This window comes from the organism of the source record quoted next, unplaced genomic scaffold (assembly GCF_019419815.1).
Source record: "Pyrus x bretschneideri cultivar Hongxiangsu unplaced genomic scaffold, Pyrus_bretschneideri_v1 Contig76, whole genome shotgun sequence".
In the NCBI taxonomy this organism is placed as follows: Eukaryota; Viridiplantae; Streptophyta; class Magnoliopsida; order Rosales; family Rosaceae; genus Pyrus; species Pyrus x bretschneideri.
In genome coordinates, this window is record NW_025999816.1 from 886,578 (window position 1) to 904,841 (window position 18,264).

The window sequence follows — 18,264 nt, forward strand, 5'->3', positions numbered from 1 at the left end:
TATCTAGCTTCCAGTCTTCTCAACTAAACCCATTACATGGGCTGTCCAAAAAAAAGCAATTGGGTTCTTATATTAAAAAAAATTTATGTACTTCACTTTATTGGAAGTTCTTCTCAGCATAAGTATTGTAAATTTATAGTATTGTATTCAACTACAAGAAGTCGAGGATATGTCTTCCATAGTATACAAGAATTTCCCCTAAAAACTAGATCCACGTAGCGGTGTATGGTAGAAATACACTAATAATTGAGCAGATTACGGGCTAGTTTGGAATTGCTGTGCTGTGAAAAAAAACATTGTTTTCAGAAGTAAGGGTAGAGCTGTTTCTGCTTTCTGCTATTTTGAACCCATGATTTTAACAAAAAGCTTTTTTTTTTTTCATTTGCCAAACACAATTTTAGCCCCAACTTTTTTATAAAACTGTTTTTAAAATACTTTCTGCAATGCAAAATCAGCCTTACAACGTGTTTATTATGCTTATTTGCCATCAGGGTGACACTCAAGCTGTTAAGAAGAATCAACCATCCTATTGACCCATTTAATTTTGTACCAACTTAAGTATAAAGTGGGGCTGTAAGTTTATGTTGGGAAGCTAAAAACGGCAAAAGTGGTCATTATACATTAACGATCTTTTCTCCTACTTATGGGTGTTGTGCTTCACGAACCAACCCAAAGTTTAATTTTAATTAATATTTATGCTAATTGAGGATAAAAAAACCATTTTTAAAGATATGCAATAATAAGATTGAGCTCGATAAAACTAGTAAACTTGAGATTACCTCGAGTTAAGCCCTAACTTGATTGAAATGAACACACATGAACACAAAATTATACCTTAATTCAAATGAGAAGGGGAAAGACATATTTGATCAGGTTGTATTCGAACCAAGTAAATTCTGATATATATTTAATGGTAAGCGCACAGAGGCAGTAATAGAACCAGTATAAATGTAATTTCTTATAATTTATTTCCACAAGCTTTGCCGATTGTTTTGAATTTATAAATCTATATATTAGTAATAACCTTATTATTATTTTGAGATTAGAGGGACGATTATACTTCTTGATTGTTCAGTAGTTAGGGAGACTCGGGTTCAATTGTTGAGTGAATGGAAGTGAGAAATGAGACTTTTGTGATCTGGATGAGGCATGCCGTGTGAAGAAAAGAAGCTGGAGATAAAGATGATGAAAATGGGGAGAGCAATTGATTGTGATGGTGGGAATGAAAGAGGCAGGATTTGTTATGGCTTAAGCTACACTATAAACTCTCATAAAACTCATCAATTTAAAAATTCCATCAAATTAATTATATTTTTTTAGCTGAACCTAGTAACGTGAGTTTATAACCAAGTAAGACATCAAATTAATTACATTTTAAATACACGTAGATTTTTATGAAGGCCAATTTCTTTTTGTGTTCCCTGTGGTGTCATATTTTTCAATTATCTCTGTTAGTAGTTCAAGTCCAAAGGTAAATTATGTCAGTTTCCCATTAAATAAACCCATGTGGATCTCATGTGAAGAGGCTAAATTTGTCTTTTTACAAACCAAATCAAGAAACAAAAATATTTCATTAGATATTAGGGTTCAACTAAAATTGGAATTGACTCGATGAAAAAGAGGCTTGAAATTTGAACGAATACGACGACATATGTTTTTGGTTTCTTGATTTAGTAGCAAAAACACAAATTTAGTCTCTCAATGCGAGACATACGTGAGTTTATTTAACATGGGACTAACGGAAGTTTAGATTTAATTTTAATTGCTAATGAGGTTCACCAAGAGGATTTAGTTAACAACTTTGTCACTACGAGATAAACATTAAAAATACTACGAGAGTGACATTATAAGTACCATAACACCATCAGAACCATTAAATTTTTTGACCATTTATAATTTCATTTTTAAAAACTCATTTAAAATCTCGACTAAACACGCTCCTTGATACTCCCTATAACCCCTAGATAGTATCTACCATTTCTCGAAAATTTTGAAAAAATAACAAAAATTTAGATCTCGCATAGAATTACAATCACATTTTTTAATTTTCTAATTCTATTTGAAGTCAAAATTCTGATTATTTTTTCAAATTTCCTATCTTTCTTTCTCTCACTCTGTTTCCAGTTCCCCCGATAATCAAAGCCCTCATCTTTCTCTCCTCTTGGCGGCGACTTCATCTCCGTTTGTCTCATTTCCGGCGAGTCTCTCTCCGCACTCCATCTCATCTTCTCCTTAATCAACTTAGTTGTCTTTCTCCGCGGCTCCGTCTGTCAAGGTACTTCTGAACAGTTTTGAGGAGTGTGCAGATTGACTGTAGGAATCTCTTTACTCCTCTTTTGTTTTCTGTCAGCGCTTGTTCCATCTATTTACTCCTCTTTTGTTAAATGAATCTCTATAAATAAAACTGGGAATTTATCAATTGGTTTGTATTAAGGTGAATCGAGTGATTTTTCGAAATTTAATGAGTTCAATTACATGGAATTATGCAGGGATTGGTGTTGGTGTGCCTGCTTTTAACTGCGTTCATCTTCTGCCTTGCTTGTTGCGTGCTTGCTGCAGGTATGATTTTATCTCTGAAATCTGAATGATATGAATTTGTTACAGAGTTATATGAATATGAGTTATAAAGTTACTTAACTTCAATTTGATTTGGTTTGTAACTAATATTTGGATTACAACCTTAATTTGCATCATTTGACTTATTATATGTGTATGAATTCCGAATAATGAATGATAGATGATGATTATGTATCTTATGCAGACTTCGCTGCTAAGCCTTCAACACGAAATATTAGTTAGATTAACTTAAATATCAATGTCAAGAAGCTTTCAAACTATTAGTTTATTGAGAACACACTGGCAAATTGAACCCTTGCATATATTTTTAGCTCCTTTCTGTAAGTTGTGAACTGTAACAAATTTTGTTCGCACGACAATTGCAATGTAATTTTTGCGGTCTTTCAATTTGGTGATGCTTTTTATTAATATTGTTGTTTCTACCAATTTATTTTTGGCTGAACTATGCCTGTTTATTGTGTTTTTCTAAGTTTCTGTTGCCTTCCCAACAACATTCACATTCCCAGTCCATTTCATTGTAGGAGCCAAAACACCACCTAAAACATGACTCTTGTGGTGACTCACTGTGTTACTGCAGTTCCAACATACCCAATCTATAAGCATCGACATAAACCTCCTCGGTCTTTCTCTCTGCGCATCTTATCAAAATCAAATCAAGTTTCAGATGTTAAAACTCCGCAGTCCACCTCTTATACTATCGAGCCAATAAGAGAGTGAGTTTCCAAATCATTTTATATACTTTTAATGTCCCATGGAACCCACCAGGTCAACTTGGATTTGTGCAGGTGTGAGTGCTTCAATATGTACAAGCAGCAGGTTCCTTATAGTCAGGCATGGGCTTGGCAGAAGAGCATAGTTGAGGAGAAAAAAGCTATGATAGAAAAGAATGATTATTGCCCAGACTCATTGTTCGTTCTTCAGCATCGTCCTGTGTATACCTTGGGAACTGCTAGTTCTGAACAGTTCCTTAATTTTGATATCAAGGACCCACCCTTCGATGTTTATCGAACTGAACGTGGCGGCGAGGTTACATATCATGGTCCGGGTCAGGTACTTCAGTGGCTGAATTTAACCTTTATGTTTCCGAAGATGTTGCCATTGTAATTTGAACTTGTTATCCCACGGTGCTAAAGTAGGAATCAAAATTTCGAACATGTGACTTAATTGCTTAAAGGGTCAGTATTCCTAACCTTGGATGCATGCTTTTTTCACTGTAGATAGTTATGTACCCTATTATGAATCTACGAAATCACAAGATGGATCTTCATTGGTACCTCAGGTCACTTGAGGAGGTGATCATCCGTGCTTTATCAAAGACATTCTGTATCAAGGCATCTCGGCTTGAGGGCCTCACTGGTGTTTGGCATGGTATGCTTCTTAAAACAAAGGCATGCTGTACGTCCTTCCTTTCGTATTATAGCTAATTATCATTGCCACTACCGAGTTTTTGCTCTCATAGCTTCCTTTACAAGTGGTGGTTCCTTGTTCCCTAATTTAGTCGTGTTTGAAAAAACATGAATATTGGTATTGAACCTGGCAGCTGGAATTTTCTTGTGATGTTTTTATTTGATTTTTTCTTCAGGAAACCAGAAACTGGCAGCCATTGGAATACGAGTCAGCCAGTGGATAGCATATCATGGCTTAGCAGTGAATGTGAACCCAGACTTGACCCATTTTCGTTGGATCGTACCTTGTGGGTTACAAGGCTATCAGGTTGGAAGCGTTAAAAGCTTGCTTGAGGAATTTCATACGTCTGCCGACTGTGGAGGAGCAGATCTACCTGATCCCGATGATTGTCAGCTACTTGATCTTACTTGTAGATCTTTGATCAATGAGTTTTCTGAAGTTTTTGAGGTTAGAATCAATTATGAAACCATGTCAAGGTTGGATTTACAAGCCGTCTGAATCTGAAGGTGAAACTAATTTAGTTGAGGCTACATTTCTAAATCCTTTGCCGATTTGAAATAGACATGGCTGTCGATGCTCTCTGAGTGTTTTAAAGAGTCTTGTGGTGACAGCAACCGAGCATTAGAGCAGGATTACGTAGTGCTACGTTTACATCCTTAGAAATCACAACCTTGCATACTCTCCTGAGTATTATATAGATAGCATTCAATTCCCGATGGAGGTTCTTAAGCGTACTTGGATTGAAATTGGTAGAGCTCTCAACTTGTAGTTGGTTATGCACGTTATAATATCTACATGAGAAGATTAAGGTTCCAATCCTTGCTTCCCCCTACCATGGAATTTGCTAAGTTCTTTGCAAGATCAACTTGTAATCTGCATATATCTGTGCATGATGATTCCTTTCTATTGATTAAAGGTTTATTTTTTGTTTTCCCCTAGAACTTGAATTTTATCTCACTTTCCCCTTGAAACTAAAATATCGCCACTTTGCACCCTATAACTCAATGTTCGCGTCACTTTGACGAGATTAGGTTGGGGTCTGAATCATGAAACAAACATGATTACATATCTTGTTAACCTGTAGCTTGCAAAGCTTTAGTAATTATTTTCATATCTCCTTTATTCTGTTAACGGCCGTACATGACTTCCTTATTGTTGTTAATGTTATGCAGTGCTGTGATTGACAACTTTAATTTGTGCAAATACTTGTTTTCACATCTTAATCCACTTGGTTTTATGCACTTATATATATTTCTGTGGGCTGTTTTGATATGAAAGCTGAAAGGGCTTTGTGGTATCAGTTGATCTACCAATTGATTCATTTTGAAAAGAAAATCTATTTTGATTTAAGATGAAAGCTCTATTCATAATCCCTCATGGTGGTCGATCTGTAAAAACCAAAAAAAAGAAGCTTGTGATATGCCCCCGAGATTGGGTAACCATCCCTCCGCCTGAACTTCTCTGTTACAAAAAAACTACAAAAAAAAAAAAAAAAAAAAAAAAATTGTATAGAGCCTTGATAAGTATATGACATATCCCCAGTTTTCCATTCAATTTTCCATAGCTGTTTTCATGTCTGTCTATCCTATTACTTTTAATTTTATGTGATAATAGTTTCTATGTCAAGGATTTGTTAGCTTGCACGTTAGTTATCGAACTTATTGTGTGTGTGTGTGTGTATCAAACTTATTGTGCGCGCGCGCTTGCCTTCAACTATATATAATGAAGCATATGCTTTCCTGTTGGAAATGATTACCCAGATTGCATGTATTTAATGAGAGTTTTTGTATACAACTATAGGCTAAAGTATGTGAATGGACTCATCTATTTAGATTTTATTGGATTGCATCTTTACTTGTTTATCTAAATCTTTTTCTGTTCCAATGTTTCTTTCCTTACAATATTTCATATCAATCAAAACGACATTTGGATAATAGTGTTGAATTAGTAATATACCGAGTTATTTGAGCAGGGTTAGAGTGGATGTCATGCGTTTTTTTATTTTATGGCTGGTTAAGTACGGAATGGGATGTATAATTAGTCACTCGGGATCAAGTAGTATAAGTATGGAATGGGACACACATGATTTGATACCTGATTGCTAAGATGCCATGACTTAATCTAGTTTTGTCAGTTTACTGTGGTAAGGTTATGTCCCGAGTTGTTGAAGCTCGTCCCTCCATTATTTATGCAGATTTACAAATTGAACAATCAAAAGGGTAAATGAGATGAGATTGGACAAGATATGTGGCTAGAATTTATATTTATTTATTTTGGCATTGTAAAGAATTCTTGATTCTTTTTTATAAGAGGAATATACTTTTTAACCCTGTATTTTGCTTATTTTCGTTTTCATTTTATTTTGGGTAAGCTAGGAAGACTAAATTTTTAAAATAAACGATGTGGTGCTTGATTATTGGATTATTGCAATTGTCTAGTGAAATTATGCATTGGAGATCCCTCTTGCTGCCAAGCCAACGCCAAGCCCCAAAGAAAAAAAATATGTCCCTCAACAAGGTTCTAAAAGATGTTAAGCATTAATCGGGCACTGGGGCATAGTGCCTAAATCACATTGGAACTTCTTCGTCCAACGCTTAGGCAGCACCTAGACCCTTTTTAGAACAATGTCCCTCGATAATGTCTTCCCTGTCCTTCATTGTATCAAATGACTTGTTGGTCGACTAATGTACTTAATATCACACGACCTGACTTAGTATATTCGGTACACATACTAAGTCGCTTCATGGACAAGCCACAAACATCACACTTTAAAGTAGCTCATCGGGTGTTGCACTATATTAAAACACAACTGGGCAAGGTTTGTTTTTCTCTGCAAAGAGCTCAATCCATTTGAATGCTTTATGTTATGCTGATTGGGATTGACTCCATGGCACTGGACGCTGAGTTACTAGGTATTGCTTATTCCTCGAGAAATCATTTGTTAATTTTTGTGTGATGCAGATTGGGTTCAATGCCGTGATTCTCGACGCTCAGTTACTTGGTATTGCGTATTCCTTCGGAAATCATTGGTCTCTTAGAAAACCAAGAAACAAGTTACCATATCATGTTCAAGCGCAGATGCGGATATCACTCCATGACATCCACATGTGAAATTATTTGGTTGAAATCCATCTTCAATGACTTGGGCATTCTACATTTATTCCCTGTCAAGTTATATTGGGACAGCCAGTCTGCACTTCACATTTGCTTTGAATCCCATCTTTCACAAATGAACTAAGCATAAAGAAATTGGTTTTTTTACCCAAAAAAGTTCAAAGCGGGATGATCAAAACGGCCCACATATCAACATCCCAACAACCAACAAACATGTTCACAAAGCCACTTGGACTTTCACAGTTCACAATTTTATTTGTCAAGTTGGGAAACATCAACATACAGTCCAACTTGAGGAGCGGTATTGAGAAATAGGGATGATACGTGATCGATTCTCTGACCAATTACATGTATGTTTGCTTCCTTGATTGTAGGAATAAGTGCCGACTTCTAGGATCTAGATTGATCTTTGTATTACACCTAAATTCTTGTACCAGCTCATTGTATAATGAAATCACACGACATTCAACTTCATAGTTACCAAGTGTTTGGTGTGATGCATGCTTAACATATCTCAGCAAACACTTGGCAAGTAACATCGACATCACTCAACATGGGCTTTCGCCAGCACTCAGCATGTTTCTTTAGCAGATGTCGACAACTTAGCAAACAAGAAGCCCACCAAGTGATTGACGAAATGCATTACTAAAAAAACTGACTTCCATAAAAAATAAAAAATAAAAATAAAAAAACCTAAAACTTTTTCACTGAGACCTCCAAAATTCAAATCTTGAATTTGCTATCGGCTCTACCCTAGCCTGGCCATATACAGTTAATCATTCACAAAATGAAACTGTCTTTGAATCACTCTGGAATTTTAAATCGGTTATGCCCTTGATCAATAATTGTTAAGCAAATTACTCCTCGATGTTCATATTCATATAAAATGTCTGAGATAATAAATTATAGCAAAGAAAATAAGGGAATATAATTGTTAATTAGACTATATCGATCAAAACTCTAAACTTTACAACTGGCTTTGTCTGATGGAATTTTGACTTATATAGGCTACGGTCGTCGAATAATCGATTTAATTACCTCAAAGCATGGAGGCAAGCTTCCTTGAATTCATGCCATCTGTACTGTGATCCACCATGGTTTTTGGTCTTGCAAAAGAGAACTGCCGATGTGATTTTAAAGTGGAACTTTCTCTGTCAATTTATGGTTTAATTAACGTAAATTTATGCGCTAATATTATAAAATATGTGTTAAAAACATAAGGTGGCAGATAATTATTTTAGCAATTTTTTTGCAAAAATTAGTAGTTTTTATTTATTGGGTCAAACCAAAAATGTTTAGTTTATTGATGCTAAGCGCATGCACATGTTACGTAGGTGCATATGTACTTCGAATGAAATGAAACCACGTGTCTACAGTAGCATGCAGTGCATCATGTTTGACATTCGATAAATAAATTAAGTAGTTTGATTAAATTATAAAACAATAAACTATTAGAGTTGACAGTCGATGCCGTTTTACTCTGTTTACCATTCTCTTAAGCCTACATTTTTTTCATTAAATACTTTAGATTTAATTGAGGTGTGACAAAAATACAGCTAGCAAAACCTTATCTGTAAAGCAGAGAATGACGTGTGAAGAAAGCGATTATGTGAGTCTATAATATATCACAGGGTCGTTTTTGAAAATTTAAGAGCATGTGCAAAATTTATAAAATGATTCCTTTTTTAAGATAGTTTTTAAAGAAAAACAGGACAATGTATCGATGTTAGAAAATGATCACTTAAACTAATAAACTTTAGCACTCACTGATTACAAGTTTATAAATGTTATTAATAATAAGTAAAAATATCTATAAGCATAACCTTCACTAAATAATCAAAAGAAGTTCATTATTAAACAACCAAACAAGAAAAATATTGTCTTCAAGGTGTTACTATCGACACTCAAAATATCTCATTATACTTCAAATTTTTATATTTAGAAAGGAAAAAAATTACATTATAAAAAAAATTACGTTTATAAGAAGTGCAAAATGAGATTTTAAAGTGCTAATAAAAATAATTTTTTAAATATAGAGCATTACATAATATTAAATGGCAAAAAATTTAGGGATCCCTTCAAATTTGGGACCTTATACGACTACACTTTTCACTCTCCCCCAACGCCCCTATGATATATCATATAATATGTAAAAATTTCTTTAGACTGAATGACTGAAGAATTTGGCTTTTGCGGAGTTTCCACGTGACAGCCCGTTCCGAAGATTTTAAAAACGTACGCGTGAAAAGACGATTTTGCCCCTAGTGTGATTTCTTTACATTGTGTGGTTATTTTTGGTTGGTTGTGGCTGATGGTGGACCACACATTCCCCCCCCCCCCCCACACACACACACACTTCCCCTTTCCCTGTCCCGTGCCATTTCCCTTCCCATTTCCCATCCAAACATACGGACACACCCCAAAACCCATCAAATCTTCACAGATCGAAGAAACAAAGTACATATCCATGCTCGTGAGGTTTGTAGAAGTCCAACCATACCCATTTCAGGTAAGGATACCTTCGTTTTCACGTCGAACTCGAGATACCCGATTTTTGGCATTGTTCATGCACACGTAATTTCTTATGTTTTTGGGAATTTCAAGCTTGTAGGAAGCTTGGTGAGGTCCCTAAGAGGCTCGGGGTGGTTCGTTTGAAGGTTTTGGACATCGGGATCACGAGTTTCGAGGTTGGCCGGAGTTGGGGGTATTTTTCAGGCGAGATTTCGTGGATTTTAGCACTTAAAAGTGGTATGATTTTGTTCCTCTCGTTGTAAGCTTCAATTTGGTACCAATTTTGTGAAATTTGGTTGAAAAATGAAGAAGATATCACGATTTGAAAATTTTCCGGCGACGGAGAAGACGACGGAATATTCCGTCAAAACTGACGGAATATTCCTAACGCCGTTGATGGAAACCGTTAAAGATAACGGAATATTCTTGACGGCGTCAATTGACGCCGTCAGCGTGCCAGGCACGTGGGGGGGCGTGCGGCGGTGAAATTTTTTTCTAAAAATATGGGGATGTTCCTGAGGTTGAGTAGATCACGTTGGTGTATTCATACACCCCATTTGAGCATTGTATGAGAAGTTATTTCTTAAAGTTGGTTATGTGCCTTAAAATTAACGTTTTTATAGTTGTTTTGCATATAGGTGAGACGTATCCTGAGGACGAGCGTGGTCACTCGAGGGAAGGGGGTTACGACCCTTCTACGTACCAGTGAGTGGGCTTTTGGTTTTCCGTATATACCTATATACTTATACTTTTCCCAGAAATTGATTTGAAGCGTTTATTTATTTATATGCCATGCATTATATTGCCATTTGTTTTACATCATTGGTCGTATATATATATATATATATATATATATATATATGTATGTATATATATATATATATATGTATGTATGTATGTGGGTGCTGTGGACGCACAGGTAGGTGCCAGGTGAGTACGATTTATGTTTACGTTTAGTAGTGATTTGAGATGCCTAGAGAGCTCATAACCTGCACCCCCGGTGTTAGTGCTCCCGCCCCGAGTTGGGCACAGTCCTTCACGTGATGTTCACCTCCCGCACCACACGCTCATCTTGAATCTAAGTTAGGTGCACAGGCTTGTCGTACAGACCACTTTAGGTGGTTCCGACTCATAGGTGACCCGCGATTATTCGCCCAGCCTTCACGTGATTGTAGCACTTAAGCGTATTTATATATTACACCTAGGCCTGTCGTACAGACCACTTTAGGTGGTTTCGACTCGTGTGCAGGTCTAGCTAGTGAGATAGAGATTTGAGCTCTAGATTCAACCGTACAGGTCACGTTAGGTGACTCCGACTGACAGATTATATGACATTGATGTGACATTACCTGAGCACTTGCATTTTACTTTGAGGTTCTGGCATAGCATATTCCTGAGCTTGACTTATATATATATATTCTATTTTCTGGGAAGTATACATGTTTTACGGTGAGGGGTTAGAACTTATTTATTAAATTGGTTTTCGAAAAGCTTTGTTTTTGCCCACTCACGCTTTTGTTTTGCGCCCCTCCAGGTTCTAGTTGGCTAGCGCGTTTAGTGGCTTCCCTGAGGACTTACCCGGCATATCTGACAGACCACCACCAATGTAGGACCACCTTCAGGTGTGCTTTTGTTGTGTCGTTTCCTTTTGGACTGCATTAGGCTTTCATGCTCTGAACTTAGGGTTCACACTTACGCTTGCACTTGTTTTTATTACTTTGTGTAAAGCTAGTTTTTATTTATTCGTATTATTATTTTATTAGCTTCCGCACTGTGCACATGGTTACGTCACCTTCACGTGACGACCAACATGCCCTAATCTCGATCGGGGTGTGTCATTCCAGCTATTCCAACGTCCATTTGTTTCCTAGCATTTTTTTTTCTTCATATTTTGTTTCTATGTTTCAGTCCCCGTTCTGAGATTCATTTAGGAAATATTTTTTTAGGTATCGGATATTCTATATGGTATAATACAAATAGAGAAAACAATATATTTTTCTGTGTCTCTTTACTTATTTTATAACACGTATATACTCGCTTGAATATCGGACACTTTGAAAAATTTCTCGATTTTGAAGGTTGTGTATGAAATTCATAAATGAAGTAGTTAATGGTGGGGTTACCATTATCCATTTTGTAGTGACGACTCTTGTATGTGTTTCTAAGAAAAGGAAGTTGTCCATTTTTCGGGGTCTCGAAGTGGCGTGGAAACACATAAGAACTCTTGAATGGAAATGTAAAAGAGATGTAACTCCAGTTTCTTCGGAAATGGCAAGATCTTTGGAAGGTATGATTGGGAGCTAGATCGAAATCTGAAAAATAGAATATCTCCTGGCCTCAGTTAGAAGGTTGTTTGCCCCGCCTTGAGTCTCGGCCTTGCATTCAAGCGTTGAAAAAGGCCTAAGAAGGGCTTTCTCGAGGCTACGGGTAGATGTGTATCTATTTGGGCTCGAAATCTCATTATTGATTATCTTGGGAAGGAGCGAGTGAAATTTACGAAACTATGTACCATTACCATCGCTCCTAGGGGTCTTGTTACCATCACCGATCTGTTCGGACGGGCTTGGCGCACGAAGCCCTCAAACAAACCATTCCCTTATCCGTCACAAAATCGATTTTGAGGGTTGTGTGAATGATAAAAGTGAGCCCTTGTTTAAAAAAAAAAAAAGAATTATGCGTCATCTATGATTGTATTAATTAAGGGATGTATATCGAGGAGGAAATACATGAGAGTGAGGAATATTAGAGGAGTGGAGGATGGTGGAATATATGTGCAAAGAAATATAAACAAAACGCCTAGGCCCTAATGCCTTAGGCTCCATTTCGTCGTCCGCTACCGCTTAACGATTTTTAAAACATAAACCATGTACTATAGATAGAAGACTGGTTCGTTGGGTAACAAATTCTTTTGACTGCATGGTTGACCTTAATATGTTAAGCCATCGCCTATATAAAATGGTCAAATCATTCATTGAATCAAGTAATTCAAAACTCTACAAATTTTTCATTTTTCAAAAATACTTCTTTGACTTAGGATATTATGTGTCTTTAACTAACATCATATCGTTGTTAGACCGTTGTTAAACATACACTTGGCGTCATTTCTTTTGTAGGTTTTTCAGTCAATTAATTTAGATTGAAATTTGCATATACACAATATACATGTGTGTGTTTGTACCTATATGTATCTAATTTATTTTTCGTTCTTTCTTAATTAGCTAGCTTTGAACTTGATAACATCATCACAAAAGGTGGTTTTAATAATTGGGCGTGGGATACAACCCTTAAGGTTGAAATATGCCAAACGAAATATAATACATGCATGGGGTAGTAGGTCAAGGTGGAATTGTTTTTGTCTCCAGTCCGATCCGATCCGATCCCATCCCCTTCTGTCTCTTTCGAAAATAAAGAAGTTTGCATCAAACAAGGAGAGGGAGCATAACAAATAATTGACGTTGAATCCAGCAATGCATGATCAGTAGAAACCAGGAATAAGATGACTAGTTTTGAGCAAGGGGGATTATCATACTATATAGTGGATGACGGAGTGCAACAAAACTGGGGGACTTTCCTTTCAAGGAATCAAGGTGGTTTTCGACAAACTGGGAGTCCTCTGGTTTTGATTTGGGCCCATAGATAAGAACTATGACTTTTGATATAAATACAAATATATACGTACAAACGTACACATTTTAGACACATTTTAGACACGTCCACACGCGTTGACATGAATTAAGTGTTTTTTATTTTTTAGTTTTCTTATCAGGATATGAATTAAATGTTAGATCATGGCTTTGGTTCTTAAATCTGCAACATCGTCCTCGTCTCTTGTATATTAGAAATTTTACATTTTCAATTAAGAATTCACCATGTTCTCAGAGTACATGAAATTTTCGAACTCACGTTACATATGTATATTATTTATACCAAGCACCAATAAAAATTTAAATACATGAATAAAATTGCAGTCTCGCTTTTGTTTCCTTGGTTTATTTAAAAAGCAAGGTTCATTTCACAAGATAATTATAACCATGGCCACAATGACCAAGTTAGAGGACTTTAAGTTGGCGTGCTGACCCTACTCATGGTTGGGGAGACAATGAGTGGATGGTTGCTACAGAAATTAGCTTTTCTTCTTTGGTGTGCAAACTTTTCTTTTTAGACCAAATTCCACATTAGGAATGTCAAATATTGACTCCCGAACCATTGTCAATTGATTTTGATTTTTGGGTAGGAAATATTTGGTACTATTTTTGGAATAGCTAAGAGCAGTTTATGCGAACCAAAAGAACATATAAATACGTTTAGCGTAAAAACTTAAATCTTTTGCTACGTCACCGAACCAATTTTCAAGGAAACATCTAGTATGGTGCTTTTAGTGATGGAGGATGAAGTTGGTGTTAATTTAGATGCGGGAGAGTTAAAAAAAGGAAGTGTCATTCAATTAAGAAAAGCGATTGGAGAATTAGTAATTCATGGGGTTAAAAGATTAATTGCTGCTACAATATCCCAAGGTTGTGAGAGAAATTCTCATTTTTCTGAATTTATTTTTGAATGAAAAGAACATATTATAAAGGCTTGCTCAAGAAAACCAAAAGAAAAGCAATAAAACACTTTGAAACCCCAGAAAACAAACAATAAAAAAACATAAAACCTTGAAACCCCAAAAGACAAACGTTAGAGAACATAACACCCTTGAAACCTCAAAAGACAAACAATAAAGAACACCATTTATTAGTAGGTGCATTTTTGATGGATTTCCGTGAAAGATGACTCAAGCTACTTTTGTCAATTTGTGGAGAATTGCTTCAACGTATTTCTGCAAAAGATGGCTTAAGCCATTTTTGTGGGAGAAAGGAACACCTTTTATACGACCATGTGACTCATAATTTTCTCCAAACTCATATATTACAAACCCAAAACTAACACGCTAAATGAAAGTAGCATTCCTCCTAAAGGCGTGAAAAGTTTAAAACATCCACTTTCGGAATATGGCACTAACAAATAATCTTTTAACCCTAAATATTGAATGGCGCTTCAATCTTTTAACTCTCCTGCATCTAAAATAAAACCAACTCCATCCTCCATTATTTAGGAAACACTCTAACTTCTTTTTGAGGAAGCAGTTGAAATTTTAGTAAAGATTTCAACTTGTTTATAATGAGATTTGTTTGTATCATATTTAATGGATTTTGAAACGACCGAGTACTAGTCAACTATAAAACATCATGAACCTACTAAAGAGACCTATGAAGCACACGAACGAATCCCAAAACAAGTGAGGGGCTATGCCACGCAGCATTCACTCATTTACTATCCCCATAATTAATGAGAGATTTTCCGCCAACTAATGAGACCAATCACAACGCGACAAATGACAATACCACATTAATCTCATTTAATCCCACTTTGGCTAGCTGAACAAATTTCCTCTAACTTTGGCCCTATAAAAGGGTAACCTCTACTCTCTTCTAAGGGTAATCACTAATTGTCGTTCAACACTATATTACCACTAAACTTGCCTATGTTGTGCTTTAAGCATAGTCTGCTAACTTAAACATCGAAGGCTCTTAGACCGGTACCACATTGGTACCTTTCAATACTCTATCTTCCTTGCAGGTTACTTTGTTCATCTATCCTTAACTGGACCGCCCTTGCAAATGCCACTTCACCACACTGTATGCTGATTCCATTTTATGCATCAAGAAAACCATTTTTAACAAAATCACTTACGAGCAAAAGTGACAACAAAGCCCCAATAAACTGGCCCTGTTAATGAATTAGAAAAGATTTTACAACTGGTAAAGTATCATCACTTTCATATCCAATATGGACAGAATGATTCTAGTCAATTTGCGTATTTTTTTAGTACCTATACGTAGCTTGCCATATGGCCAATATGAATATTCTAGTATTTTATAATAGTGGTGGGATTGATACTCGATAACATTTTACCAGCTGAAAGATTGCAATCTGATCTCCCATAATTGTTTTGTTGATTTTTGTAGGTCACATAACATAAAAAGGTAAGGAAGATATGATCAATTGTGCATTTTGGCTGATTCTGTGGGGTTCACTTGCCCTTTATATGGTTGCAAGGGGTTGCTAGCTAGCTAGCAACAGTTATGATAGAGTCAATCTCTTCTAAAAGATTTTAGACCTTTTCTGGTTTGCGGTGGATCACATAGTCCGAATTGAAGGGAGGGAGGAGTATCTTGTTTTTATGCAGAGTCCCCATATAAGAGTGTGTGCGTGTTGCACATATATTTGAGGAACATTTCTATATCACCAACCGTTGATGGATCGTTCAAATAAATTTATTTGAGAGATACTTTAATATTGATCACTTTATATTGTATTTTAATGATTGAATCATATGTATATTAGGTATTCTGTCAAAGATTATATATGCAAAAACCACTCAAATTAAGAACCATAAGACCGTTGGATTAAATGATTTTCACTTTGGTGTTTTTTTCAAACCTTGTATTCGTTTATTCTGAATTTGTCTATTTTTTTTTTAATAAAAGTAATCTATAAATGATGGATTAACATTTATACGATTTAATTGTTAAAAAAAATCACGGGTGGAAATCCACGAGGTTTTCCTTTAAAAAAAATATATTATTTGAAGAAGTTTGGTCAGCAAAATCCAGCAAAACTTTTTGGCATGCAGCGCTTTTCCTTTTTGGACATGCAGCTATATACACTATCAAAGGTGAACGATTGTCCACTTCAAATGTCATAATAATCGACCTCTCAATCTATTTAATATACGAATGATAGCTGGAACCGATCGAGTACACTCACAAAAAGGAAAGGAAAAAGAAGCCAAATAATCCAATTCAGGTGATCCAAATTAAATTGACTACGTTTATTTTAACTCTTTAAATACTTGCAAAGTGATCTGGTATGCTAAAGTTATCGATATTTTTTCAAATAGGTTGAATATTAATGTAGTGCTATGATATGACTTTATCAGCCTCCAACTTTCAACCTTAACAGATTAGATTTTATAAATGATAGTTAAATACCACAAATACAAGAATTGATCTTCTTCAACTTTTTTTTTATCAATAACCAAAGTACAGAGTTTCCAGTTGCCTAGTTTTGATTGATCCTCCTTACAAGGTCACTGTCATGATCTCAAAGTATCAGCAACTGTTGTTTTAGCCGGCCTTTTCTCAGTGTTAATATATATAAAATATGTATTTGCATTTGATTAGGTAAAAACTTTCGTAAGGAAAATCTCTCTCATATTTCCCACTTGCTTGTAAAACCTATACGGTTGATTGGTTAGGAAAATATAATATAATGGTGATCATGAGTTCGATATATATTGTACATCGTGCGATTAATTTTCGTCAGGTACTGTTTATATTTAATTTTAAATAAAAAAATTTACAATAATTTTTTATCGCACGATGTACGATGAACGAATGTGATTTGATAATCTCTTGCATCCTCATAAAAAGAATCCAATGAGGATCCTCACTCTATATAATATATCTAATTGTGACTTGTCTCATTGCAAGGACAAAACTTTTTGGCAATTGGCGCCAGATTAAACACATCAATTTTTTTTTTTTTTTTCAAAATTGGTTAATTTAACACTTGAATGTTGCAGACATATCCAATTTCCCAATCTTTATTGTGCACAGTGAGTGCATCCTAGAAGTATTTGTAGACTCAATTTTATTGTATTTGTTGTCTATTAGGGCAGATCCATTTATACACGGGTGGTCCTCCTAGAAGTATTTGTAGACTCAATTTTATTGTATTTGTTGTATACTAGGGCAGATCCATTTATACACGGGTGGTCCCCGGACCACCTGGAAGTCCAAAGAATCGCTTGTGAGGACTTCCATGGATCACCCAATGGTTGGACAAGTGGTGGAACAGAAAAGAGCACCATGGTTGTGCAGAAGTTGTGCAACAGAAACTTTGAATCAAGAAGAAATATCTAATTTTAGACAAAAAAGAACACATAGAAGACCAACATGACTCTATTGTTCTTGGACCTTGGTGCCAACAAAGAAGAATTCTCTCTCCATTCCCAAGTGACCAACTCCCCATTTTTTTTTTTTAATTATTGTCTAATCAGGTTGTGTCACCTAGCATTTTAATTAATAAGGCGATGGTTATTACTCAACTAATACCTTTTATACCATACGTATGACATTGTTTTTTTATTTTATTTTCATATTCACTATAAATTCATACGATCTCTAAAAAATGTTTCGTAATGTATTACAAACTCGTAATCACTTGAAATTTCATCTCATACCATCAAAATCACTAAAATACTAAAGCATAAATTATGATTTTTTTATGTTATATGTTAAATAATCAACCAAATTAAAATAATAAATTCAAATTCTCAATACAAGTATAATTTTTTTTAAAGTGTAAATAGACACTTATTTTATATTATATATAATGAATTTACTTGAATCTGCCTAGGCCCATCTAGCTCATAGACGCTAGGCTCCAGTCCGCCACTCAACTAGCGCCTAACGTACCCTGATTAGATCCCCCTAATGTTATAATCTTGGATATGTCATTGTTTGTATATATAGAGATATAATGGTACCCCTTTGTCATTCAAGGTGATTTTGTCTACCCGTCCGTTTGGGGTGGGATCTTCTTGACTAT

At 35.5% G+C, this 18,264-nt stretch overlaps 1 protein-coding gene across 5 annotated transcripts; it reads left to right on the forward strand.

Moving 5' to 3' along the window:
• The first annotated feature begins 1,916 nt into the window (after nucleotides 1-1,916).
• LOC103955533 (octanoyltransferase LIP2p, chloroplastic) lies at nucleotides 1,917-5,822 on the forward strand. 5 transcript variants are annotated; one of them, XR_007254794.1, is made up of 7 exons: nucleotides 1,918-2,275; nucleotides 2,490-2,559; nucleotides 3,099-3,290; nucleotides 3,363-3,627; nucleotides 3,795-3,945; nucleotides 4,160-4,573; nucleotides 4,789-4,915. XR_007254794.1 is itself a non-coding variant. In XM_048574856.1 (7 exons), the coding sequence occupies exons 3-7, from the start codon at nucleotides 3,121-3,123 to the stop codon at nucleotides 5,580-5,582; spliced, it is 888 nt and encodes a 295-aa protein (XP_048430813.1). In that variant the 5' UTR covers nucleotides 1,918-2,275; nucleotides 2,490-2,559; nucleotides 3,099-3,120; the 3' UTR covers nucleotides 5,583-5,822. The 5 variants fall into 5 exon arrangements, 4 of the variants coding, with proteins under 4 accessions (XP_048430812.1, XP_048430810.1, XP_048430813.1 ...); XM_048574856.1 differs by lacking the exon at nucleotides 4,789-4,915 and adding an exon at nucleotides 5,579-5,822 and having other exon boundaries at nucleotides 4,160-4,457; XM_048574855.1 differs by having other exon boundaries at nucleotides 1,917-2,275; nucleotides 3,084-3,290; nucleotides 4,160-4,915.
• Nucleotides 5,823-18,264: the final 12,442 nt, after the last annotated feature.